This window comes from Monocercomonoides exilis (assembly GCF_001643675.1).
Source record: "Monocercomonoides exilis strain PA203 chromosome Unknown scaffold42-869251, whole genome shotgun sequence".
NCBI lineage: Eukaryota > Preaxostyla > Oxymonadida > Polymastigidae > Monocercomonoides > Monocercomonoides exilis.
In genome coordinates this window covers 650,983-675,637 of record NW_027150587.1, presented here as the reverse complement: position 1 = coordinate 675,637, position 24,655 = coordinate 650,983, and the positions used below count along the sequence as shown (strand labels likewise).

General features: G+C 37.2%; 3 protein-coding genes across 3 annotated transcripts; 2 read left to right on the top strand and 1 right to left on the bottom strand.

Moving 5' to 3' along the window:
• Positions 1 to 80: 80 nt before the first annotated feature.
• On the top strand, positions 81 to 16,993 carry MONOS_3774fu3775 (uncharacterized protein; the record flags this gene model as incomplete). Its single annotated transcript, XM_067873796.1, has 2 exons — positions 81 to 16,430; positions 16,566 to 16,993. 2 exons carry the CDS (start codon positions 81 to 83, stop codon positions 16,722 to 16,724), a joined length of 16,509 nt encoding a protein of 5,502 aa, XP_067722393.1. The 3' UTR covers positions 16,725 to 16,993.
• MONOS_3773 (phosphoglycerate kinase (PGK)) lies at positions 16,934 to 18,723 on the bottom strand. The gene is made up of 2 exons (XM_067873795.1): positions 17,475 to 18,723; positions 16,934 to 17,118 (listed from the first exon to the last, which is right to left on the bottom strand). The coding sequence occupies exon 1, from the start codon at positions 18,697 to 18,699 to the stop codon at positions 17,494 to 17,496; it is 1,206 nt and encodes a 401-aa protein (XP_067722392.1). The 5' UTR covers positions 18,700 to 18,723; the 3' UTR covers positions 16,934 to 17,118; positions 17,475 to 17,493.
• A 5,155-nt stretch (positions 18,724 to 23,878) lies between these two features.
• MONOS_3772 (uncharacterized protein) lies at positions 23,879 to 24,593 on the top strand (the record flags this gene model as incomplete). The annotated part of the gene is made up of 2 exons (XM_067873794.1): positions 23,879 to 24,115; positions 24,279 to 24,593. The coding sequence occupies 2 exons, from the start codon at positions 23,879 to 23,881 to the stop codon at positions 24,591 to 24,593; spliced, it is 552 nt and encodes a 183-aa protein (XP_067722391.1).
• Positions 24,594 to 24,655: the final 62 nt, after the last annotated feature.

Below are 24,655 nucleotides of genomic sequence, written 5' to 3'. Positions count from 1 at the left end.
AGATATCACCTTTTGAAGGAAAAACCTTAAAAAGAATTGAAGGATCAATTATTTTTGATTCAGTGAGAATATCTCCTTCAATGCATCATCCCCAATCGCGTCCAATAAATTCTGGTTCTTTATTATCTTCCATGACCGTTCCATCTGATTGCTCATTTCATATGGAATCATCGATAATTAATTCTATTATTCTAACCAATTCTCATTATTCATTTTTATCATCAACTATCACCAACTTAAACATTAAACACAGCACATTTTTTAATGTATCGCATACTTATCTTCAAGACATAAACGATTACTGCTCCAGGTTGTCATCAATTTCAGTTTCTGTTCAAGCATCCTTGTTCTCAGGATGCTTATCTCCTCATTCACTATCTTTCATATCAAACATTGCACCTCACAACAACATTGATTATTTCAACTCAACATTTCAATCCTGCGCCTCCGCTTCAAACGCTGTCTATGATCGAAAACACTTCACCAACCAAACTGTTATTTCCTCCTCAGACACAAATCATCGCTTCACTTTCTGCACCTTTTCTGAGTGTTCTGCAGGAAGCGGCGGAGCTCTCTATCTCGCAGACAAGCCAACAGCAAAGCTGTCTATTGAGAGCTGCACATTCGACCGGTGCATCTCTTCTTCTGCAGCTGGCGGGGCAATATTTGTCAAGAACATCCAGATGATGTCTGTGATCAACTCGAATCTTTCGTTTTGCGTCTCAAAAACATCAGGCGGAGCAATAGAAGTTGCAGAAGTTGCGAATCTGAAGATTGAAAACTGTTTGTTCTCCACTTGCTTTGGACAGGGATTAGGCGGAGCTCTTCGTTGCGTTTCTTGTTCTTCTTTACCATCATCTGCATTATCTTCTACTGCTGCTTCTTCTTCTTCAGCTTCTTCACCTTCATCTCATAATTCCACCTTGCCATCTTCACGTCATATTCATTTATCTCATTCTCTTCAAACGATCTCCTCAGACAAAACATCTTCACTCTTTCACACAGGAACAGATGGCAACTCGCCACTCATCATTTCTCAGACAACATTTCTGGACAACAACATCACAACACTCTATGGCGGTGGCTGTTCAGTTGAAGACAACACAGTTGGCTTGACATTCAGCGAGTGCTCCTTCCGCCGCTGTGGCTGCAACAACTACGGCGGAGCATTGAGATGGAAGCCTCTTTCAGATTCTTCTTCCTCCTCCTCCTCAATCACAACACACACGACATTCTCTTTCTTCCTCTTCGATGGCTGTATGTGTGCAGACGTCTCTAGTCCCTGTGGCCACGATGTTTGCATCACCACTTTAGAGTCCATTTCTCATCCACACTTCGTTTCCTGCTTCTCAACAGACAGATCAGACAAGCGAATGTGCACTTTTGATGGCACCACTTGCAGTCACTTCGCAGACGATGTCACAACTGAACTCACAATCTGCTATGTGTCTGCAGATGGCGACGATGAAGATGCTGCCTGTGGCTCTGTCCAGCGCTACCCATGCCGCACAATGGCACATTCTGCCACGAAGCTGTCTTCCCCTCAGCCAGCTGTCATTTGCTGCCTCTCTGGCACACACGCACACGAGACAAAGAACACAGACATCGACACAAGGACAGTGAGCGTGCAAGGCACTGAAGACAACCCCCTTTCTACTGTCATCACCACACAGCTCATCAGAAGCTTTGCTTCTTCTCCTTCAGCTGCAAATAATCTTCTTGCCTTGTTTTCTGTCTCGTCTGGCTCATTGAATGTTCTTTCTGTTCAGATTGTGCACAACTCCAGTGCTGCTCCTTCTCCCACCATTTTCTATCTGTTTCATCAAAATGGCGCCATCCATCTGAATGAAACACACATCAGCAGCGACAGCTCCTTCCCTCTTGTCACAACATCCTTGTTCTTCATCTCCTCTGGCACACTCACCCTCAACAGAACGTTCATCCACATCTCATCCATCTCTCGTGCCTCTCTCTTCTTCTTCGAAGCTTCTTCTGCACCTTTCTCAATGAACTCCTCTGAAACTAATTCAACAGGCTCAGAAGTGGGTGGATATTCCTGTCTCTTCAGTTCCAGTGCTTCATCTTCTCTTTCAGTCAGCATCACAAACTGCTCTTTCTTCGATCTTTCTTCTGTTTCTGCTTCTCCTTCAGCAACAAATGGAGGGTGCTTCTCTTTCGCTGCATCAGATGCCAGCCAAGTTTTGTCTGTTTCTTCTTCCTCTTTTAGCAAATGTCGTGTTGCTTCTTCTTCCTCTTCATCTTCCTCTTCTTCTGAACAAGGTGGCAAAGGAGGTGCCATGATGATCTCCTTCTCCCAACCAACTGTTCTTTCTGACTCTTTTTTTTCTCTCTCTCAGCTGACATTCACAGACAACGAAGCATCCATTGGAAGAGATCTCTATCTCTTCTGTGCCTCTCTCGTCTCTTCAGTCACCCCGCTCCTTTTTCCCTTCCACTCTTCCATTTCAAACAGAGAAAACTCTCTTTTTGGCTCAGACAACGACAGATTCATTGGACAAGACGTTGATTTGTTCATTTTTCTGACTGTGTTTTCTGCTTCGACTGTTTCTGTTGATTCAACTGGGCTTAGCGATGCCCCGTGGTGCGGAAGCTTTGCTCGCCCTTGCATCACACTCAACGGTGGGAAGGAGAGATTGAGCAGGACTTCTTATACTTCTTCCTCTTCTTCTTCTTATACTTCTTCCTCTTGCTCTTCCTCTTCTTCTTCTTCTATTCCTTCACTCTGCTTACAAATCATCAATTCATCAGAACTTGCCAAATCAGTTGATCTCAGCGATGTTTCAATAACTTCCTATTTAGGCAGTCAATCTCCAAAGAAAGTGGGAGCATTGAAGATTTCTCCTATTGAGTTTCCTTTGGACGCAGCTGGGCTGATCACAAGCAACACAGAAATCGCATTTTCATTCATAAAATTTGACATAACAGCACATTCAAATGAGTATATTGTGTTGTCTACGAAAGGGACATCAACCATTTTCACTGATTGTGACATCCTCTTTCAAGGAACAGCCTCATTTAAAGTGACATTTGCATCCACCTCTTCTGCCCTGTTTTCGATGGCAAATTGCACCATTTCTCAACAAGGCGCTACAGACAACTCAAAAAGCATGTTTGTGTTCACACAGGCAGCTTCGTGTTGCACTTTTGATGCAGTCAACGTGAGTGACCTAACTTTTCTAGCTGAATCATTCTGTACTGTTGATTGTGCTACAAGCAGAGCAACAAACAGCCAAACTTCATCTCCATCTTCATATTCATCTTCATCTCCATCTTCATATTCATCTCCATCTTCATCTCCATCTCCATCGGAATCTGGTGTTGTATTCTCCAGCTGCTTTTTCTCTTCAATCATGAACCATGGCGCTCAGTCAAGTGTTCTCTTATTCAAACCCAACAGCGCAATGAGTGCGACTTTCATCAACAGCACCATCAAAAACTGTGTGAGCGGAAACTGCCATTTCGGTGGTGTGTGCAGTGCGAGCATCGAAGAACACTCTTTTTTTCTGATTGACCACTCCTCTTTTTCCAACTGTGGATGCTCGGAAGCTTCTGGAAAGGGAGGTTGTATTGGCCTTAATTGCCGCTCCTCTTCTGTTCATAACTGGTCACTCACCGAGCCTTCTTTCATAGCAAACACAGCACAAATAGGAAAAAACTTCTATCTGATCTGCAAAAACCTTTTGGATTCTGTGAGCTTCGAATCTCTCAATTTTGACATTGATCAATACCAACCAGAGAATAGTGGGATGGAAGGAGAAGACAGCGGTGTGTATTCTTCTGGAACTGACCTGTTGGACTTGCTGCGGTCGCGCAGAAGAGATGTGGTGCATGTGAATTCCACAGGGCAGGATGTCATCCAATGCGGAGATCTACCTCTTCCGTGTCAGACAGTGGCGTTTGTGAAGAAGATGTGGAAAAAAGAAGGGACGGAGCTGAAGATGCTGATTGTCGAAGAAGTGCAATCGAACATTTCGCTGCAGTTATCCAAGCACGTGATTGCTGCCCCTTCAGCATCATCATCATCATCAGGAGCACAGCAGTCGAAGTTGTATCTCAGCCAATCAATCTCAAGTGAGGAAAGAGAAGCTGCTGTTCTCACAAACGATGGCACCACATCATTTGAAATGGTCAGCATCCGCTTTCCGCCTACTTTTAAAAGTGCGTTCACAGCATTGCTTTGCTCAAAAGGAGTTTCAATCAGCATTTCTTTCTGTTCCATTCAGGGACAGGAGCAGAATGCAGATGTGGCATTTGCTCTTCTCTCTGTGCGGACTGGTCATTTGACTTTTGAGCACTCCACAGTTGGCATTTCTGTTGCTCCTTTGAGATTCTTCGATTCGCCTATTTCGATTGCATATTCAGTGGACATGGTGTATGACAGCAACGCTCTATCATTTATGACTGTGCAATCAGGGCCTGTCATTTCTGCAGTGCCCGAAATAGCAGCCACACCACAATCAGCACGAGCTTTCACAAACAGCACATTCACCAATCTATCTACAAACTCTGACTCATCTTTTCCTTGTCTCTTTTCTTCCATATTGGACTACAACCTTTCATTCACCAACTGCTCATTCCAACACGTTCAGTCTTCATCCAGTGCAAAAGGTGGTGTTTTGGAGCTGGAGCTAAAAAATCCAGGCTCATTGGACATTTCAGAGATATCTGATTCAGTGCAAACATCTGTCTCTTCTTGTGGCTGCTCAACCACAACAGGAAAAGGAGGGTTTTTGCATTTGCACTGCGCTGATAATTCTGAGAATTTCGTCTTCTCAAACATTCATTTTTCAAATAACAGCGCTTTCTGCGGGAAGAACATGTACTTTTGGTGTTTTGAGCTGAATGTCACTGCAAATCCTACTCATTTTAACATCAGTTTCACAAATTGGGTTGACGATGCCAATGGATTTGTTGGTGCAGACAACGAAAAATTCAAAAACGGAATCAACTTAGCTGCATTTTTTATTCCTTACAGTTCTGCTGCCATTTATTTATCTGCAGAAACAGGAGCGGATGTAGTTGGGTGTGGAAGTGCTGCTATTCCTTGCTTCACCTTCTGGATGGGAATGAAACATGTCATTTCTTCGCCACCTCCTTCTCAAGTGGAAATGTTTGTGGTGGACTCAACAACACTGGCAGATGCGTGCGATGTCACAAATTATGTTGTCAAATCATCAGCAACAAATGAAACATCTGCTTTGTTATTGGAAAGTACTCTTGGCTCTGTTGATTCGTTAGATTATATTCTTGGCAGTAGCAACAGCTTTTCTTTGCAATGCATTGAATTAACTTTGCCTGCATTATTCACACCTCCCCATTCAATCTTGTTGTCATCTTCAAATGGAGAAGTTAAATTGGATGGATGTTCTGTCAAATGCTCTTCTTCATCACAAGTTTTGGAGTATTTTTTGATAAAAATTGCTTCTGGTTCTTTGAGCGTCATTGACACAACTTTTGAATCAATGAGCTTAATGTACAATGTGCTTTTTTGTTCAGATGCGCTAACTTCAATTTCACTCACTTCTTCGAATTTTCTGTACATCAATTTGCAGGATTTGTCTTTACTTTCTATTTCGAATGCTCATTCATCAAACAAAGACACATTTGACAATCATAAAAGGAATGCAGCGCTGAGTCTGTCGATCTCAAACACAACTTTTCAATCAATCGTTCAATCGTCCAGCAATTGTGCTGTGCTGCAAACACCTTTCCAGCCACAGTTTGAGTGTTCTGTCTCCAACAGCACGTGGGACGTCTGCAGTGCACATGGCTCACTTGATGGAGGCAGCAGCTATTTTGCTGTGCCAACAGATGGGCAGCTTTCAATCAGAAATAGCTCTTTCGCCAAATGCTCTGCCTCAATGCGAGGCGGATGTGGAGGAGGGATGTTCGTTGACTGTGTGTCTGACCCCTCGGCAGGCATACCAAATCCAATTCCTCAACTTCCTTTGCTCTTCAAAGATGTCATCTTCACATCAAATGAAGCAGGGCTGGGACGAGATATCTTCATCAGCTGCCATTCAATCGAAGCACAAATTAGCAGCAACATCTTTCAGATGAACTTCAGTCGAACGCTCTTTGACAGGAATAATGCCATCTTTGCCACAGATTTAGTGAATGTGAACAAATACACAGACATCTATACCCTCATCAACTACTACACAGACACCCAAATATTCGTCTCCTCTCAAAACTCAGCCCAATCCTCGCTTCGCATCTGCGGTCCCTTTGACGAGCCATGCAAGTCTCTCTGTGAAGGCATCAAGCATCTCTCGTCTGGCACACACGGTATCATTGTGATTGACCACGATGCTCCTCTGCTACTTTCTTCTTCTCTTTCCGACTTGACTGTGTGCTCTGACGCTGGTTATGCCTCATCTTCAGTCAAAGTGAAGGCTCAACTCACTTTGGACACGATTTTTGCTCCTTCTTCCTCTGCTGTCTTGTATTTGAGAGACAACTGTGTATTTTCTGGAGTTCATTTTCTGCTTACGAAACAGTTTGGCACAACAGGCGTTGCAGATGGTGTTATTCTGATGAATAGCGGAACATTCAAGTTTGAGAACTGCGAATGTGAACAAGAAGCAGACGCTGTCCAACTCAATTGCTCAGTGATGAATGCAAAGGGAGGCACTTTGGAGATAAAAGACTTCGTTCTTTGGCCTTTTAAGATTATCTCAACAAAAATATGTTTTGCTTTCTCTTCGACAAATGTGAAGCTTATTAATTCTGTTTTGAACGGCGTTGCTGACAAGGCAGAATCTCTTATTGAATCAAATGTCATACCATCATCATCGTCGTCGTCATCATTATCAAATGAAGACAATTCAATGTGTGAATGGAATGGGTCAATAATGTGCTTAGTTGGCTGTGCTGCTGTCATTCAGAATGCAACCATAGCCAATTCGTCGAAAGGAGGCATCGACGTGAGAGGAGGGAGTCTTCAGATAGAAAATGGAGAGTTTCTTCAGAACAGTCCTCAAGTTTCAGGCTATTCTTCAGTGAGAAGGAATGTGCTGTGTTCTGATTCAGGTGTTGTGGACATTTCGAGTCTGAAGGGAGGAGACGGGAAGGAAAATGGGACGTCTTTGTGGATGCTGAGCAGAGGGTGTGAAATGAAAGGAGTGGCACAGGAAAGAGCATCGCCTTTGTTCATTCCAAAGATCGATTCTGTTGCTGTTGAAGAAGAAGAAGGAAATGGAGGAGGAAAAGGAGAAAATTTGAAGATAACGATAACAGGATCTGTTCTGATTCCATGCAATTTGTTCTTTGTCATCTTCTCCTCATCAAGCAAAGCCAAACAATCTTCGAAAGCATTTCCTGTTGATTCTGCTTCCTCAATCAATGAGAATGAGATAGTTTCTGTTATACCTTCTTCATCTCTTCCTCAGGATTTGTCCTCATCTTCTCAAATTGCCTTGCTTTTTGGTGATCCTCAAGTTCAATCATCTTCTGTATTTTTCCCTTTCAATGTCTCTGATTCAATCAAAAGTGCCAACCAAGCAAGATATTTAACTGTCTTTATCATCTGCTTTTCTGTCTTCTTTGTTATCTCTCTTGTTCTGGGTGTAATTATCATCATCCTCTGTGTCTGTGTCATTCGCAAGAAGAAGAAGAAACAACAAGAAGAAACAGAAATCTCTGCTGAAAGTGAAGATACAGTCAAAATTGCTCCACAAGATGAACTTATTGAAGATTGCACACAAACATGTTGGGAAGAAGAAGAAGAAGAAGAAGAAGATGGCAATTGTTCAGCATCAGCTTCTTCCTCTTCCACAGAAATGGAAGAGGAATGCTGCTATTCGCATCATGTGTTTAAGACTCCCCCGCCAAATGACACATTTCTTGTTGATGCCATCGAGATGATCGATATGAGCAGCGAGGAATATTATTCAAATGTGTTTGCTTCTTCTTCTTCTTCTTCTTCTTCCTCTGCTTCTGCTTCTGCTTCTGCTTCTTCCTCTTCTTCCTCTTCGTGTTCCATTTTAGAAGCAGCCGAAGAGAATTCGATGATATCCAGCACACAAGTCATCTTCATTCCAAATGACGAGAAAGGAATAAGAGAACCAGACGATGATTCAATGAAAGCAATCGAAAGAGGCGAAAAATATGAAATGTGCGAAAAGGAAGATATGAACAACATGAATGAAGTATCTTCTGATTCATCTTCTTTTTCCTCTGAAATATCTCCATTGAAATGTGCTTCATCATCATCATCATCATCTTTTTCTTCTTCTTTTGAGCAATCAGAAAGTCAAATGCCTCAATTGATAAGCTCTCCCAATGCCCTCTTCACATCTTCCTTGACTGAATATTTCTCTCATCAAAATACATCCAGAAATAGAGATGATAATGATGATGAAGATGTTTATACCAATGGAATGAATGCTCATTCTATTGCTTCTTCATCATCTTCTTCTTCTGCTTCTGCTTCAGCTTCAGCTTCATCTTCTTCTTCGTCTTCATCGTCTTTTGCCTCAACACCTGATCCATCTGTTGTGGGCACTCAGATATTTCAGCAATACATGAGTCAAATGAGTTGTCCAACTGAAGATAACACACAAGCAGAAGATGAAGGAACAGAAGAAGCAGATGAAGAGGAAAAGGAAGAAGAAGAAGAAGAAGAAGACAATAATAACAAAAATCATAATAATAATTATGAAGATGATGATGATGAAGAAAGAACAGAAAATAGCAGTGGAGAAAATGAAGTCAATGTGAATCCTCTTTTAACTCCTCATTCTCCATCTGGTTCATTTGAGCAGAATTCTTCTTCTTCTTCCTCTTCTTCCTCCTCCTCTTCTTCTTCTTCCTCTAATTTATCTTCATCCAATCAAAACATTTCTTCTTCATCTTCTTCTCTTCTTCATTCGACTGAGAATTCAACTGATTCCACACTCGTTTCAACAGAAGAGCAAACGCCTCTGCCTTCTCATCATTCTTCTTCTTGTTTAGCTTCTCCTTCCTCTTTCTCCACCCCTCCTCCACCTTATTTCGCTTCCGCATTAACAATAACTTCTTCTTCCTCCTCCTCCTCCTCTTCTTCTTCTTCTTCTCCTTCTCCTTCTTCTCCTTCTTCATCTCTTTCTAACAATGTTCTTTCTCCAACATCGCCTTCTTCTTTGAGCATCTCATCTCCTCTGTCACAAAATGGGGATATCAATGAAGATACTTCAGATAGCACACAAGAAGAACAAGAAGGAAGAAGAGAAGAAGAGGAAGAAGAAAAGGGAGGAGAAGATGATGAAATAGAAAGAGGAAGAGAAGAAGAAATTGAAATGCATCATCAACATGATGACGGAGAAGAGGAAGAGGAGAAGAAGGAGAAAAGAGATAAAATGGTTGAAGATGAAGCAGAAGAAGAAAAGGAAGAAAAAGAAGAAGATGATGATGATGAAAGAAGAGGTACCACTATTGTTGAAACAGCTAATGAAAATTTGGAAAATCGAAGTGTTGAATCAAAAGATGGTTATGAAGAAGAAACAAAAATCAAAATGAGTGGAAGTGAAACAGATGAAGAAACAAAAGAAGAAGAAGTAGAGAAAGTGAAAGAATTCAAAAATGAAGAAATCGAAGAAGCAAAAGGAAATCTTTCAGAAGAGTCTTTTTTTGTGCAGAGCGAGAAAGAGGTTAAAAGACAGACTGAAATGAGCAATGGACATTTGGAGGAAGAAAACACTAACATTCTAATAGAAAACGAAGTAACATCAGAAAATACAAACAAAACAAGAAATTTTAAATCAGAAAAGAAAGAAAAGCAAGCAAAGTCAGAAAAGCTCAAAATTGACGAAGAATATGAAGATATTGTTCCTCCACAGCCTCTTCTCTCGCCAATTCTGATGAACTGTCCATCAGTCGCTAGAATGCTACATCTTTCAAACAGCTCACTGTTGATACAGCCAAATCCAAAGGAAAATGACAATACAATTACTTCTTTGAGCATACAAAATGAATTGTCTGGAGTGAAAACACCAAATATTAAGCAAATTGATGATAAAAAGGAAGAAGAAAAAGGAATTGAAAGAGAAGAAGAAGAAAGAGGAAAAGAAGAAAGAGAGAAAGAAGAAGAGCATCAAATTCCTCTGTCTCCATCAGAAGCCGCCAGAAAGAGCCGTTTGGATCATCTTTCGCTTATAACGACACAACATCTGCAGAAGATAAAAGAAGCTAAGCAAAAAAAGGCAGCAAAAAGGATACTAAGCAGATGGAGTGCGAAGAAGGCATCGGAAGAAGCGAAGAAGGAGATGGAGGAGAGGAGAAGGGAAGAAGAGAGAAGGGAAATCGAAAGTGCAATGAGGGTGATGGAGGAGTGGAGAGAGAAGGAGAAGAGGGAGGAAGGGTGGAAGGAGATGAGGAAGAGAAGAGAAGACAGAATTATGGCTATTGCAATGATGTTCATTGCTGATGGATTGAAGAAGCTGAAGATGAAAAGAGAGGCGAGTGAAATCATAAAGGAACTGAAAGTCAAACAAGAGGAAGACGAAGAATATGCTTCTTCTCTTATTTCTGCTTCGTGGAAGGATAAACAAAGGAGAGAATTAGCAGAAGAAGAGTTGGAAGAAAGAAGAGAAGAAAATCGACAAAAAGTTATTTCTTCATTGAATGTGATTGTAAATGGATGGGCAAATATGCTGAGGAGAAGAGAATCAAAAGATGTTTTGAGTGAAAAAAGAGAGAGATGGAGTGAAAAGGAAAAGTATTCAGCTTCTATTCTCTCAAAACAATGGAATCTTTTCGTGTTGGTTACTCAGTCCAAAGAAGAATATGACAACAGAAATAAAATAAACCAGGAGGAAGAGAAAGAAGCAGCAGAAGTCATTCAAAAAGCTCTTCAAAACTACAAAGACAAGAAAGATGCTTCGAATATGATGTATCAAAAGAAAACAGGATGTGTCAAGATTGAAGCAGAAGCAGTGGAATTGATGGTGTTGTGGTGGGGGAACATGGAAAAGAGAAGAGAAGGGGAAAGAAATTTGGAAGAGAAGAAAAACGAATGGGAAGAAGAGGAGAGGAGAAAAGGAGGTGTTATCAACATGAAATGGATGGATTGTGAGATGAGAAGAAGAGCAGAAATAGAACTGAAGATGAGGAAAGAAAAGAATGAAAAAGATGAAAAAGAATCAGCAGAGATAATAACAAAGAAATGGAAAGAGATGAAGACAGTTGAATGTTCTCGAATGATGATGGAAGAGAAGAGAAAGGCAAATGAAGAGAAAGAAGCAGAGAGTGCAGAAGTCATTTCTCGCAAATGGGAAGGGTATTCAACTCGATTGGATGCACAGAATGAAATAAAGCACAAACAAGATGAAGACACAACTAAACAAATAAATTCGTCCATTTTGGTTTCTCTTTCTTTAGTTAGAATGTTTGAGAGGAGAAAAGCGATTCATGCGAAAGCAGAAAAAGAAGCAGAAAACAAAATAAAAGAAGAGAAATCTGCTGAATTTATAACAAAACAAAGGAGAAATCAACTGAAAAGAGAGGAAGCGATGCAGATGAAGGAAGAGTTGAGCATGGGTGATGAAATGAGAGAGAGAAAAGCAGCAAAAGAGATTTCTGTGAAATGGGAAGACAAAATGGAAAGAGAAAAAAAGAAAGAGGAATTTGAGAGGAGAAGAGAAGAAGATAAAGAAAACAGAAAGAATTCAGCGTTGATTGTATCAAACAAATTGAAGGAATTCAAGTGCAGGTTGGAAGCAACAGAAGAAATGAGAAGAAGAATGGATGTGTTACAAAAGGAAGAGATTGAAGAAACAAAGAAAATCATTCATTTTTGGAGATTGACGATGAAGAGAAGGAGTTCTGAGAAAGAAATGAGCAATTTGAGAATTGAGTGGGAGAACAAAGAAAAAGAATCAGCAAGTCTTGTTATAAACGACTGGTTGAAAAGCAAACAAAGAGAAATATCTGAAAAAGAAATGTGGAATAGAAGAGAAAAGCAGAAAGAAAACGAGAAATATTCCGCAAATATCCTTCTTCTTGCTTTGAATAATGCAAAAACACGCAATTTTGCATGTTCCGAATTGATTAGATTGCAAAAGGAAGCAGACGAAAAGGAAAGAAATGCAGCTAAGTTGATTCAATTGGCCTTTTCCAACATGAAAACAAGAGAGAAAGCAAAGATGACTGTGACTGAGCTGTCAACAGGGCTTTTGACAGAAGAAATACACGCAGCTTCAATTATCTGTGTTGGATGGAGGAAGAAGGAAAACAGAGATGTAGCGATGGAGATGAAGGAGAAGCACATTAAAGAGGATGAAATGAAGCAAATATCATCTGCTAAACTGATTATGAGAGGAAGATTAAACATGGTTGATAGAATTAACAGTCAGAATGTTATTCAACAAAGGCAGGAAAGTGATAGGATAAGCAGAAATGAATCAGCCAGTTATATTTCATCGCAATGGATGAACTCAACAATACGAATGCAATCGAATGAGCAACTGCAAAGAAAAGCAAAGGTACAAGGAGAAAGAGAAAGAAATGCTGGATGGAATATAACAAATATGTGGCAGAGGAAGACAAATAGAGAATTTGCACAACAACAATTAGAAGCTTTGCAGAATGAACAGAATTCAAAGGAGCAAAATTCTGCTGCTTTTATTTCAACTCACTGGATTTCACTCACACAGAAACTAAAAGCTCAAATCATTCACACAAAACTGATGGAAGAAGTGAAAAACAAAGAAATTGAAGCTATTCGAACAATTTATCAGTCTTTTGTCAACCGGATCTCCAGAAACAAAGCAAAGGAAGTGTTAATGATGCAATCAGGCAATCATTCAGCAGCTGAATTCTCCTCAGCGAAGCAAATTGGAATTGGATGGGCTAAAAAGACAAAGAGAGACGAAGCAATGAAAGTTTATGAGCAGCACAAACAAGAATACAACAACAATCTTATTCAATCTGCTGTTTTAATTGAGAAATGGTGGGTGAATATGAATGAAAGGCAATCCAGCCAATCGGAAATGAACAAAAAGAAAGAAGAAGACAGAATTACTCAAGCAAAATCAGCAAATTTCATCTCCAGCATTTGGACTGCAAAGAATGAACGTGACAAGTCAAGAGAGAGAATGACAAAGGAAAGGGAGAAGCAGGAAATCATTGAAATCACTCAAGGATTGCTTATATCTGATGGATGGAGGAGGAAAATGAATCGTGAGAAGGCAAAAGAATATTTGGAAGAGAAAAGAAATGAATACAACGATAGAATTAGCAAAGCAGCTATATTGTTGAGTGAGTATTGGGCAAGAGTCAATCAAAGAAATGAAGCAGAACGCAGAATATGTGAGCTTCGAGAGATTAACGCTGTAAGCATAATTGAAAAGTCAATGAAAAAAGCAATTTTGAGACAAAAATCTCAAACAGAATATTTGAAGAAGAAAGAACAGAACAAAGAGGAAGAAGCGAAAGCTGCTAAGATCATAAGTGAGGCATATTCAAACAAAGTTGTCAGAAACAAAGCAAAAGAAAGAATGCTGGAGCAAACAGGCACCCTTCTTTCAGAGGAAATATCAGCTGCAAAATTCATCAAATCACAACAGCAGAATTACTTGCAAAGAGAACAAGCTAAAAATGAGATGAAACAACTGAGAGAGAAATATATTGACAACCAAAGAGAGTCAGCATTGCTAATAAGCGAATTCTGGTTGAATGTGATGGATCGAAGAGATGCCTTAGACACTTTGCATCTGAATGAGCAGAAGGACGATGAAGAAAGGCTGCTGTCTGCATTCATCATTTCGAAGATCTGGGCAAAAAGAATAAGTCGGATTCGTTCGCAAGAAGAGATGAATGGAAAGAGAATGCAGCAAGAAAAGAAAGAGAGAGAAGTTGGATCATTAATTGCAGAGACATGGAGAAGAAAGATGAATGTCAATTATGCCAAAGAACAGACAGAAAGCAAAAGAAAAGAAGATTTTGAGAAGCAGATAAGAGAAGCAGCATTAATCAGCAAGCATTGGATGAACACAGAACAAAGACAGAAGTCAAAGCAAATATTGTTCGAAAGAGTATCTGAAGGCAATGAAGCACGTGAACAATCAGCGATAATGATAAGTCAAATGTGGGAATCAACCATTTCTCGAAATAATGCAAAAAATGCGATGAACATCAAAAAGGAAGAAAATGAAGCACTTGAAAGCAGAATGGCAGCAGTCATATCAAACAGCTACAGAAATGTGTTACTCAAGAAAAAGGCAAGAAAAGTGATGTTTGTTGATAAAGTTGGCAGTTGGGAGGAGGAGAAAGAGAATTCAGCTGATTTTATCTCCAAAAAATGGAGTGATGTTCAGTTGAGAGGAAAAGCAGAACAGAACGCAAGGAAAAGGAGAGAAGAATTAATGGCATTGGAATTAGAATCAGCAAAGTTGATTGCTAAGCACATTGGAAGAATGAACATGAGAACTAACTCTGAAAGAGTTATTGCGGAAAAGAGAAAAGAAAATGATAACATCGAAAAAGAAGCAGCATTAGTTATCGGGAGGCAATGGATGAATGCAATCGAAAGAAGAAAAGGAGAAGAAGGAATGGAAAAGGAGAGAGAAAATGTGAAAGCGGAAGAAAAAACACAAGCTTCAATTATAACTTGTCAAATGAACAATTTGATACAAAGACGAAAAGCCGCAGAAATCACAAAGCAAAATAAGAGCAAATTATTTGAGACAGAAACTCAATCAGCAGCTTTGCTGTCAAATCAATGGAAGAAGATGAGTCAAAGACATTCTGCTCAATCTGTGTTACAACAGAAATTGGACAAAGACAAAGAAAGAAGATTCTATTCAGGCAGTGTGTTGAGTCAACGCTATGCAAATTTGCTGATCCAAAGGTATTCTGCCAAAGAACTCGAAAGAAGAAGAGACGAAGAAGATCAAGCGGAAAAGCATAAAGCTGCACAAATAACTAAAGACTGGAGGAATGAAATACAAAGAAGAAATGCAAAAGAAGAAATCATAGGCAGAAGAATGGCAAACGAAAAGAAAGAAATTGAAGCTTCAAAAATGATGTTAATGTGGTGGGGAAATATGGAGAAAAGAAAAGAAGGAGAAAAGGTAATGAAACAAAGGAAAAATGAGTGGGAAGAAGAAGAGAAGAATAAAGGAATTGTTATTACATCTGAATGGAAGAATTGTGAAATGCGAAGAAAAGGAATCGAAGAAATGAAGCAGAGAAAAGAAAAGGATGAACAAGTTGAAATCGAGTCAGCAGCAATAATCGCAACAAAATGGAAAGAGATGAAGACAGTCGAGAAGGCTAAGATGGAGATGGAAGAGAAAAGAAAGGAAGACGAAAAGAAAGAAGCAGAAAGTGCAGGAATCATCTCTCAAAAATGGAGAAATCATAATGAAGAAGTTGGCGCATTGAATCATTTGAATGAAAGACGATCAAAATGGAAGCAGACGCAAATTGAGTCAATTAATCTTATTTGTTCATTGTGGGCAGAAAGAGCAAAAGCAAATGATGGAAAAACAGTTCTTCTTCAAAGAAGAGAAATGCTAGCACAAATAGAACAAAAGGCAGCAGAAGAAATGATGAAGAAGTGGATGAGCCATTTGTCTTATCAAGCATCTTTGGAAGAACTCACAAGCCGTAATGAAAAAGAACGCAATAAGCAGATTGATTCAGCCAAATTCATATCATACAAATGGCAAGGCAAAAGACAGAAGATTTCATCATCGATAGCATTTGCTCAGAAACAGGAAGAAGCAACAGAGAAAATGAAAGCAGCTGCTGCATTGATCTCTCGTCTGTGGACTGCGAAGAATGTGCGCGAAGATGCCGAAAGCGACATGCAAGATTGGAGGTCGATGAACGAAGGAGACGAACAGGATTCAGCCACGCTGATATCTTTGGCGTGGAGCAGTCGCGAGAATAGACAAAAGGCGAAAGCGGAAATGGAGAAGAGAAAGAAAGCGCAGAGAGAGGCAGAGGAGAAGGAAAAGAGAGAGAAAGAGCAAGCTGAAAGGGAGATGTGGCAAAAGCGGGGGGTGCAATTGATTTGTGCAACGTGGAAGGACTACAAACGGAGAGTGAGTTCGAAAAGGGTGATGGAGAGCCTGAAAAAGGAGCTTGTTGAACAAGAAACAGAAGCTGCCTTTCTTATTTCAGCATGTTGGATTGAGGCAGAGAGAAGGATGGAGGCAAAAAGGCAGATGGAAAGAAGGAGAGGAGCAAAGAAAGAGAAGGGAGGGTTGTTTAAGAGTTCGAGAGACAAAAAGGAGAAGGAGGAGATGGAGAAGAGAGAAAGAGAAGAGAAGGAGAGGAAAGCAAAAGAACAGAAGGAGAAAGAAGAGAGAGAGAAAAGAGAGAAAATGGAAAAGGAAAAGCGCGAAAAAGAAAGCAAAAGCAAACAGGAACCAGAAGAAGACGACGACGAAGAGGATGAATATGCAGAGCTTGTGAACGGACAGGTTTGATTCACTTTATTTAATGCAATATTTTTTTTCATTTGAAATTTTTACGTTGATTATTTATTTTATTACAAATAATTTTCTAAAATGAAAAACTGAAATCAAATTAAATGATAAATCAATACTCCATTTTAGGCGCTTTCTGACTACACAGCAAAGAGCAACAGCGACGTGAGTGTGCAAAAGGGAGAAAATGTGATGTTTATCAATGAGAATCAAGACGGATGGTTTTATGTTGTCAAAAATGATGGCAAATCTGGTTATGTTCCAAAAGCAATTATTAAACAGAAATGAGAGCCTTCTTTAGCGTAGAATGGATAGATGCTCATTTCACACAACTTCAAATGTGCTGATTGAATTGTTGCTATTCACTATGTTTTATTTTCTTTTGTGTTATTATGAAATATTATCATTCTATCTCATCTTGTGATATTAATTGTTATCCAAAAGTTTTATTATTTTGTTCAACATTTTTATTTCTTTTCTTTTAATTTTTCTTATTCTTTTATGTTCTGATAACATGTTTATTACAATGATTTAATAAAAATGCTTTATTTCCATTACATAACTTGTTGTCAAAGTACTTAATATATTTGGTGAAAGGTTAAATAGAGACAATAGAATAAGTGCAAATTAAAAACTTCAAAAAATAACTACTTCATTTACTGCTTAAGAAGAAATCGGTAGTCTGATAAATAAAAAGCAGCATATAGAAAAAATGGAATGGACAAAGAAATTATAATCAATTGTGAAAATATTGCCAAAGATAAAATAATTAATAAAATATTGAATAAATTAAAGTTAATCAGTCTCTAAGACGACTTCATACTACGAGGTATGAAGTTATTTCTCGACATGAGAAAGTGGGTTCGAATCAACTTTCCTTGTGTATTTTGTTTTCATCATTGAGACAATTTATAAATTTGATGACAATTGATATAGTTCATCATTCTTTTATCTTTTTCATTTCATTTTTTTTTCTTTCACTTTTATCATTTCTCTCAAAAATATAAAAATATACATATTTTTAATTATGTAACAAACCTAAAGCTACTTCATTTTCTTATGCATCAGTAAGAGCTTCAACACCTGGAAGTTTCTTTCCTTCCAACAATTCGAGTGAAGCTCCTCCTCCTGTTGAAACGTGGGACACAGCAACACCGCTCTTCAAGACAGCTGATGCTGAGTCACCTCCTCCAACAATGGTGATTGCTCCTTCCTTTGTGATGTCAGCAAGAACTTTTGCAATGTGGAAGGTACCTCTTGACAATTCCTCAATCTCGAACACACCCATTGGTCCGTTCCAGACAACGGTTTTAGCTGTGCGAAGGATGTCAGTGAAGAGTTCCATTGTTTTTGGACCAATATCAACGCATTCCATGTTGCTTGGAATGTCATCCATTGAATGAGGGACTGGTTCAGAGCATTTGCGGCCTTTGAAGTCAACTTTCTCGCAGCACATAGCATCAATTGGAAGAACAATCTTGTCTCCGTATTCCTTCAACAGATCAGCGCACATGCGGAGTTTATCAGCTTGCATGAGAGACATTCCGACCTCTTTTCCTTGGGCGCGGATGAAGGTGTAAGCCATACCTCCACCAATGATAAGTTTGTCAACTTTCTGGACGAGATTTCTGACAACATTCAATTTGTCAGAGATCTTTGCTCCACCAAGAATTCCAACAAATGGGCGGACTGGATTTGAAGTTGCTCCATCAAGGAATTTAACTTCCAATCCCATCAATTCACCGCATGCGCATTTTCCTGGGAAGTATTTGGTGATACCTTCAGTTGAAGCATGAGCACGATGAGCTGTTCCGAAGGCATCGTTGATATAGAATGTTCCGTATGATGCGAGTTTCTGAGCGAACTCGGCAACGTTCTTCTCTTCAGCAGCGTAGAAGCGAAGATTTTCCAAAAGAAGGATTTCATGTACATTCAGGCTTGCAACATCAGCTTCTGCTTTTTGGCAATCAGGGCTGAATTTGACAACATATTTTCCTTCCAATTCTTTTTCCAACACTGGAAGAACGGGGCGCAGTGACATCTCTGGCTTAACTTTTCCATCTGGGCGACCAAGATGTGACATAAGAATCAGCTTTGTTCCCTCAACTGACAAAATGTGCTTGATGGTGGGAATAGCTGCATGAATACGTGCGGGATCGTCAACTGTTCCATCTGCCTTCAGTGGCACGTTAAAGTCCACACGCATAACGATGGTCTGATCCTTGAGATCGGCATTCTTGTAAAAGAGCTTGCGAGATGTCATTTTTGATTAGTTCAATCAAAGACTGATTTGGTGTTTTATTCTTCCAAATTAGGTTATGATCAACCCATGATTAAGATTATCGGATAATTTTTTAATGAAAGGAGGAGATTCAAAATAATATCCTATTATAATTATTGTATTTGGTAAGTGGGCAGATAACGACCGAAAAAAAAAATCAATTAATATATTTTTATTTATTTGTACAATTATTAATTGATTCAATTATGATATTTCGAAAGTGATTTTCTGATAACAGTGATTCAAAGCTGAGAAAACCTTTTTTCAAAAACCAATATAAATTTTTATTTAGAAATCTTCCTTTCTTTAAATAAAAAACCCTAATCAGTTGATCTAATTAAAAGTTTTCGTTAAATACAACCCTAATAAACACATTGACAAAAGATAAACCATCTTTTTCCAAATGAAAACCTAAAAGATATATTTTCTCTTTTTTTCTTAAAGATTTTATCATAAGCTTTTAATGACTGTGTGATAATTTTTGATAAGGGGGAAAATATTGACTTTCAAGCTTTTTTTTGCACAAAGCATAAAAAAATTGATTCACTCATAACTTTATCAATCATTCTCAGATTTCAAAATAAATTGGTTTTTCTTTACAGCAAAAAGCCATAAAAGTTGTTATTAGAAAAGTTTTGTGACATTCCATGTATGTCAAAAAATGAACCCATTTTTATTGGATTTTTTGTTTACAAAACGCTTATCAAAAGTGCATGATTTTTCTATGAAAATGCCTGAAATCAAAAATTTTGTCCCATATCATATATATTTATTCAAAATTTTTTGAAAGAAAAATTTTTTGAATATCTTCAAATGCACGGTGAAAAGCGAACGGACATATTCAAGAACTCTTTATTTTAATTTCAGATTATGCATCTGTTTTTGAAACAGTTGTGATAATTTTAGCATTTGAATTCAAAATTTCTTCCCAAAGGCATTCATTCTTTGAAAAATTAACACCCCGAAAAAAGTTATGATTTCAAAAATAATGAACCATATTTTTAATTTGTCAAAAATGGTTTTTCATAACGAATTCACAATTCTTAATAACATAAACAATCAATCTGAAAATCGACATTCAACAATTCTTATTATTTTTTAAAAATAATATTACAAATTAATATGATAAAGTTCCTAACATTTTTTTTGATAGGAAATATCAGTTGAAGCACTTTTTTGTCGCAATTTGTCATTCACCATCACTGACAGCCACTTACAGTCAATGACAAAAGAGAAAAAGACAAATATTTAAATTGCAATCAACAAATCTTTTCCAAAGCTCTTTATATAATCTTCAAAAGTTTTCGATATCGTTTGTTTCATATTGTTTTAATTTCATTTATTTGATTTTATTTATTTTTATTAATTTTCAATAAAATAAAAAAAATTATTCTTTTTTTTCTTTTCACAGACAAAGGATTTTATAACTTGTCATGTCACATAAATATTCAATAAGGAGGAAAACCTATTTTTTTTTTTTTTTTTTTTTTTTTTTTTTTTTTTTTTTTTTTTTTTTTTTTTTTTTTTTTCGGAATTATTCCAAACAATGCTGATTATTCCATTTGAAGATAAAGCGTCAAAAACATGAAAGTTACAATCTAACAGAAATCAAACATGGAAATCAATTTCAAAAGCAACAACATTATTATTTAAAACATCAAGATTCAGTTCAAAAGTTTTCAAAAATTGAATAAAGGAATTTTTTCTTTGTTATCTGTATTCATTATATGGGGGAAAATTGGGACTTTCAGGTTTTTTTTTTTGCATGAATGAAAAAATATATGTTTTGCTCATAATTTTTTGCATTTTTATCAGATTTCAAAATAAGTTATTATTTCATATGTGAAAACATTCATCATTGAAACAATAACGAAATATTTTATGAACTCACGCCTAATACAAAAGTTGTTCTTATTTTCAATGAATTTTTTTTTCACAAAAAGTTATCAAAAGTGCAAAATTTTTCTGTGAAAATTCCTGAAGGAAAAAATTTTGCACCATATTAGGTCTGTTTCTGTCTTCGAATTTTCTCAAATTAACCATTCAAAACAATTTCAGTTAAAATTGCAACTGAAAAAAGAACATTAAAGATCATTGATGGTTAACAAGCTTTCGCAAAATTGATGGAAAAAGTTTTGATTTCTCAATGAAAATAATAAAAAAGGAATAATTACTAAATGCGGTGAATAAGTGTGAAAAAATACCTCTTTCGATTTAATGATTTTTTTCTATTCAACAAAATAGAAATGAATAACAAAAAAATAGCACTTTTTTGTGGAATAGTATTTTGATTATTTAACAAGAATTTCATCGAAAAGCATTATTTGATCAATCCCATAATTTAAAATTTTCATCTTTATTTGAAGTTTTCAACGCGAATTCTTTTGAATCGTTAATTGATCAATGCATCATGCAAATTAGCTAATCAAAAGAAACAAATTGAGATTGTGTTTTGTCCCTTTTTATCTTTTTTTGAACACATTTTTATGTATTTATATTTGTTGAAATCTCTCATTTGCATATTGATTTTTTGACAATATTTAAAAAAATTAACCTTGCGTATTATTATTATTAGAAAGTTAGAAATTATGTTAGTTAAGGTAATTCTAACTTCACAAACTTTTCTGAGTTCGCAGAAGTACAGAATATGTTTGCAATCCACAATCAAATTGTGTTTTTTGTTCTCAGATAAGAGGATTGAAAATTGTTCAATAACATTTTGGTGCGGAACTGGCTGGTATTTAGGTATTGGTGCGTTCCCAGAAAATGGTCAATTCATGCTCACCAAATACAAATGCATTTCAAATTCTAATGGTGATGCTGCTGATTCTCCAACATTTCATAATTATCCGAATAATAAACCAGAGATATTATTGGTTTATGATTGCCAATTCGTGAATAATTAATTGGCATCAACTTCAACTTCAGGAGGATGTGCAGCAATGCTTCGGAGATGCATATTCCTGGATGTGTGGAGTTAAACTCATCACTTTTTGTTTCTTCGACAACAACATCGCTTCAAACTGAAGGAGCAACGATGCGTTCTTCAATGGCTGCACAATCGCCCAATTCCCATTCAAGAATAGCATGCCAACAACCAAAGAAAACAAAGATTGAATTTCAAAAACTTCATTCAATAAAACAGATAATTGAATACTCTTTTTAATCACTTTTTCGAATTTCTTTTAAAGAAATTATTTTATTTTTTATCATTTCTTCACTTTTTCCCCTTTATCTCTTTTTTATCGTTTTCAATGAAAGAATTGTTCACAAACGTCAGACGCAATTCCATCAACAAATGCAATCATCTCGCTTTCAAACTCTTTTTCTCGATATCTGAAGCTTCAGCCAAGTTTTCTTACATGGAGTCATTAAAAAAAAAAGATTTTTGAATCGAGAATTTCATTTAACTTTCATGCATTCTTTTTTCACTCACCTTCTGCTCAACTTTCTTCCTCGGCCTTGCGAACACACAGCAAATCTTCTCCGTTAATTTCTGCATAGCTCAACCAAAAGAAATGTGCAATATCAAGCTTCGAAAGAATATCATTTGGCGATGTCTCAATGAATAAACTTTCTCCATCTCATCGCCACTGTGTGTAATTATCACCTTATTAAGATAGTGTTAACTTTCAGTTCATGTTGATCGTTCGCAGTCTTCTCGTCTTTCTCACCAATTGAGAAAGAAACCTTTACAGCCACATGAATCAATCCTTGTGAAATCAAAAAAATCAGCGTTAATCACATTTTTTTGACGAAAAAGTTATTGGTTTGATGTGCCCTACAGACAGTGTGGGGAGCATCTCCCACATTTATTGTTACGTCTTCAGGAATGTCATATACAGAGTCTACGATCCCTTCTTTTCTGCACTAAGTCACTTTGTTGAAACTTCTGAGTCTGCTGATACCAATTCATAACATTCAAAGGAGCAACTCCTGATCCACATCGCCAACCCAGCACATCCACCAAATCCTTTTCTTTTCTTGTTTTCAATTGTTCATTTGTTTGTCCAGTCTCATTTCATTTTCAAAAAACAGATCAAGAACATCACTTTCCAGGAAATAATGCTTGAAAAGTAGGTCACATAGAAAAGTGAAGAATTATCATTTATATCAATCCATTCAACTTCAACAACTGTGTTTCTCCCTCCTTTCACTTCTTCATCTTTATCCTCTTCCTCTTCCCTTATTTATTGTCAACCGAAACAAAAGTGTATAAAGTCTTCTTTTTATCGGCACTTTTAATTTGAAGAGATAATTAATCCTTCACACAAATGATATTTTATAAAAAATAATTCTGTAACATATTCAAATGTCAAGTTTTCTTATATTTGAATTTTGAAATAAATCCAATTTTTCATGTGGAAGGGTTCAAGTCCTTCCATTGTGCTTTCATGAGAAACTGGACTGCACCTAGGTTTGTAAATATTTCTAATTCATTCAAAAATTTAAATATGTGGAAAAATTTTTCACTTCAAGCACTTTCACTGAAAAAATTTGTACTTTTTATCGAATTTTTTCGATCAAAAAGCACATTTAAAATGAGTCCATTTTTTGACATTCGTGAAATGTCACAAAGCATTTTGTTATTTCATCAATGATGCCTTCTTATGGATATTAAAATCTCATTAATTTAAAAATCTGAGAAAGAGAAATTAAGTTATGAGTGAAGCAATTTTTCAATGCCTTGTGCAAAAAATGCTTGAAAGTCTGTATTTTTCCCCATATTAATTAAAAATTCTTTAAAAAGAATTTAAATATGGGTGATTATTTTTGAAATCATAACATTTTTCGGGGTGTTTGTAATTCTAAAATTTTGTTTCTTGGAAGAGGAACTATTCTTTTGAAGGGAAAAAAAACATTAAACTTGTTTGAAAAAACTCTATTCGAGAACGTATTTTTAAAAACAATCTTTAGAGCAGCTTAAACTTTGCAGTATCGATTAATCTGCATTTTAAATGAAGACTCAGACAGAAATTTTTGTTTGAAAAATTATGGTTTCAAAAATAATTACCTATATATTAAAAAAAATATGTTAATAAACATTTCCCATAATATATAAATGAAATTACTAGTGAAAAAGTAAGCTGAAGCAGCGCAGAAGCGGCTGAAGGAAGCAATGTCTGCATTTCGTTACAGAAAATATAGTTCAAGATCGGAAATGATTGCACACATTGTTCATGACAATGTTGTCAGGCTGGTCGACGGTGTTAAATACGGTGGAATAAGCAAAAAATCTTTGGAGCACGCTGGAAAAGCAATAAAAAACGGCAGGCATATTGCAAAAGTTGGACACCCACCAATTATCAGCGGTGAAAAAGAAAAGCAATTCTTGGAAGAAGTTGCAATTGAATCCCGATCTGGGTCAAGCCTCTCGTTACGAAAAGCCCGTGATCTGGTTTGCTATTGACATTTGAATTGAATATTAATTGGTATTTGGATGGAAAATATAATTTACGATAGTGAAGAAGAAGGAGAAAATGAAGAAAAGAAGAAAAAAAACAGCAACTCTGAAGACTGTTAACGCATTCATAAAGCTCCATCCGGAATTGAAGTCATAGCTTCCAAAGCAAGTTGATATCAACAGACTTGCAGCATCTTGTCAGAAAGTCCTAAAGCCGTGGAACACAGAATTTCATTCATTTCACGATGCAAACAAATATCCAGAGGAAATAATCTTCAATATCGATGAATCTTCGCTTCACATTCCAACTTCTACACGTGGTGTAGTTGTTCATCCCGCAGATGAACAAAGTTGGTTCAAAAAACTGCCGAACGGATGCCGAATGCCACTCTCGTTGCTGGAATCGCTGCTGATGGCTTCTCGCTTCCGTCTGTCGTGCTGTGGTCGAGTGCAAATTTTCCGAAAGAACTGACAATACTGTTAACGCCGTCGCTTGACATATGGCCAAATACAAACGGCTGGATGGACAAAACA

What these genes read in the sequence shown, in the direction of transcription:
- MONOS_3773 (XM_067873795.1), bottom strand. Translation starts at nt 18,699, where the DNA reads ATGACATCTCGCAAGCTCTTTTACAAGAATGCCGATCTCAAGGATCAG.